General features: G+C 38.0%; 1 protein-coding gene across 2 annotated transcripts in view; it reads right to left on the bottom strand.

The window, feature by feature from the left end:
* Nucleotides 1-268: 268 nt before the first annotated feature.
* The window catches only part of LOC127000416 (uncharacterized), a 6,147-nt gene continuing 3,369 nt past the window's right edge, over nt 269-3,046 (bottom strand). For both annotated transcript variants that reach the window (XM_050864124.1, XM_050864125.1), the window contains one exon: nt 269-3,046. This exon is cut by the window's right edge. In XM_050864124.1, coding sequence (XP_050720081.1) covers nt 2,996-3,046 — 51 coding nt within the window. In that variant the 3' untranslated portion in view covers nt 269-2,995.

The following is a 3,046-nucleotide window of genomic DNA, read 5'->3' as shown; positions in this document are numbered from 1 at the left end:
GTGACTAACCTTTTGTGCGCCAGCCATCGTCTTGTTGTCTGTACGTCTTAGTGTCCTTGTCTCCGTCTGTTGTTGCTGTGTTGCTGTGGTCCTGAGACTGTGTACTTTGTGTGTTTGTTTTATGTTTGTGTCCGTCGGTTCTTGTTTCCTCGTATCAGGGTTGTGTGGCGCAACTCAAGTTTTAAATGGTTTTATTTAATTTATTAATTCAAATCTTGATGCGTTTATATGACAATACTATGGAAGGGGAAACTAAAGAAAACACATATTAGCTCACTCATAATTTTTGAGCAAAATTACAACATATTGAAACATTTCATTCTGAATATTCTTTAACATAAAAAAATCGACATTCTTTTTTTCATACAAATAATAAACACATAAATAAAGTAAACTCAGTCCAACCACTTTTATTTATAATGGACTGTTTTTCTTATTCTAAATCATTTTTCCCGCACAATAAAACAAGAAAATTATTCTAGCCTGCACTTCAGTCATAAAAGCAAGATAAAGACATCGTACTTGCCATATAGGGCAAGAGTAATCTTCTGTGATAGAACAGAACGGTTGATATGTTAGAAATTAAAGGCAAAAATCTTTTACAAAATCGAAGTTCCTTAACTCCTCTTTTGATACACATCTTTTTTTTTTCGTATCCTCATCTTCTCTAACATCCTCATAAATATTAAGTGTGTGCATTCATATTGAAACATTGAAACATTTCCTTCTGCATATTCTTTAACATAACAAAAAAATGAACATTCTATTTTTCACACACGTAATAAACACATAATTTTTTTTTACAACAAAGGAGACAGCTCAAGGGCACAAAAAAGGAAACAATAACAAAAAAAGCCCGCTACTCGCTGCTCCTAAAGTAAAGTAAACCCAGTCCAATCACTTTTATTTATAATGGACTGTATTTATTACTCTAAGTAATTTTTCCCACACATTCAAACAAGAGAATTATTTATTCTAGCCTGCACTTAATCATAAAAACAAGATGCAGACATCATACTAGGCATATAAGGCAAGAGTAATTTTCTTTGATAGAATAGAACGTTAGAAATTATAGGCAAAAGCCTTTTACAAAATCAAAGTTTCTTAACTTCTCTTTTGATACATCTTTTTTTTTCGTATCGTCATCCTCACTACCATCATCATAAGTATTAACAGTGTGTGCATTCGGAGTTTTAAACAAAAAAAAAAAGTTTTGCTGTTTTTCTTGTTCCAAGATGGTTCCTTAATTCTGAACGTACATGTCCATAGCTTGAAAAAAAAAAAAAAATCGTTCAGCACCAGACAGTAGATGCTGCACTGACCAATACAGAGTTCCACTATTCAGAATCTGACAAAGTCTTGGTCACAGAGTCAGTGAGCTTCAGTGCATCGGAAGGTGGGAATTTTGCTTGAAATTCCATTATGATTGGGACAAATGAAGGAAGTTTTCCACTGGCATATTCCATAGCTCACCATCCCTTCCATGATTTTGAAGGATTCTTTTAAAATACTCCCACACTGAATTACTTTATCTACTAGATACTGTACATTGTCTTGTGGTCAAGGACTTCTATTTTTTTAACACAACTGACGTTACTATCTCAAACCTCACCCCACGGCCCGCCCACGTGATTCCTACTCACCTCACCTCACCTCACCTCACCTCACCTCACCTTGTTACGCTTCACGTCACGTCCTCCGCCACATAATTATGACTCGAACGGTTAATAACATGTCGAGTAGCTTTTACTTTCCGGTTGGAGGAGGAGGAGGATGAGGAGGAGGAGCAGGAGGAGGAGGAGGAGGAGGAGCAAAAGAATAGAAGAGACTGATTAAGGAGAGGCAGCAAGAGAGTAAGAATGAGTAAAGGTAAATTCGAAAGGGGAAGGGAGGGAGGGAGGGAGGGAGGAGGGAGAGGGAGGGAGAAGGGTGTGAGAAGGGGAGTGAGGGAGTCCATGAGGGGCTTCTCTTTCCCTCGGCACAACCCGTGATCGCTCCCTTCACCTCGCCCCTCCCCGCAAGGGCAGACGAGGGAGGGAATTGAGGCGCAGTACACCCCCCCCCCCCAACCCCCCTACTCACACATGATGGTTGCTTCTTTATATCTGTTTCTTTATCGCTTAAGCCAAAATGCATTAAAGAAAATGACCACAAACATCGAATTTTGCCTTATGTTATGCTTTATTTTCGAGCATGGCGTTGTTAAGTCTGCTTCGTGTTAGGCTTACTCGTTAAACTAAGCCGGTTGGATTGATAGTTTCGGATTCATTTAACGCCCTGGTGGAATAGGTTTTAGGTCTGCCTGCCTGGAGTGCGCGCTTACCTAACCAGCACGGTGCAGATAGCAAAGGGAGTAACTTTGCAGTGAAATATGGGTGACTGAACAGAAAAAAAATCATCTGTAGCTCGCCACACACTGCATTATTGCAAAACAAACAACAATTGCTTATTGGACACACATATTCTTTAGTATAATGAGGATATTTCATAAAAAAATCGACAATCTCAAAAGTACGCACAATGTATTTAAGAGCCCAAATGCTGTCTAAATTGTTTTCTCTTTAAGTGGTTTAGATATTTGTTTCAATTAAATAAAATCATTCGTAATCAAAGTTAAAGTACTTTTGAATCAAGAAACTATAGAAAAATCTGCTAACCCAGTGTAGTACCGATGCATTATTCACAATCATGCCTGTAACTGCTCTGGCTCCATGCTTACGCTGATTTCTGATAGCATTATCTCTATAATTCCATGATTATCGCAAACTTATTATGTTATGCATGAATCAAGTTGCTTCACGGCTTCTTTAAGGACGAGCCACACTCTTTTCTGCTACTTCTACTAAAGTACTACACTCATGATCCTTTCCTTGGGGCTCATCAAGGTAACAACTTATATCCTCCAAGTAATCAAAACCTTTCTCATTGAATTCGTGTATTCTTTTTGCATGATAAAAGAACTTAACTGAGTGTTCTGAAAGTTTGTTTCTTCTGCTCAAAGCTTTTTGTTCCCCTTCAATAAGTTTGATGTTGGCATCGGATTTTC

Source organism: Eriocheir sinensis, chromosome 18, assembly GCF_024679095.1.
Source record: "Eriocheir sinensis breed Jianghai 21 chromosome 18, ASM2467909v1, whole genome shotgun sequence".
Classification (NCBI taxonomy): domain Eukaryota; kingdom Metazoa; phylum Arthropoda; class Malacostraca; order Decapoda; family Varunidae; genus Eriocheir; species Eriocheir sinensis.
Note: the sequence above shows the minus strand (reverse complement) of the source record. Positions and strands in the feature narration are given on the sequence as shown.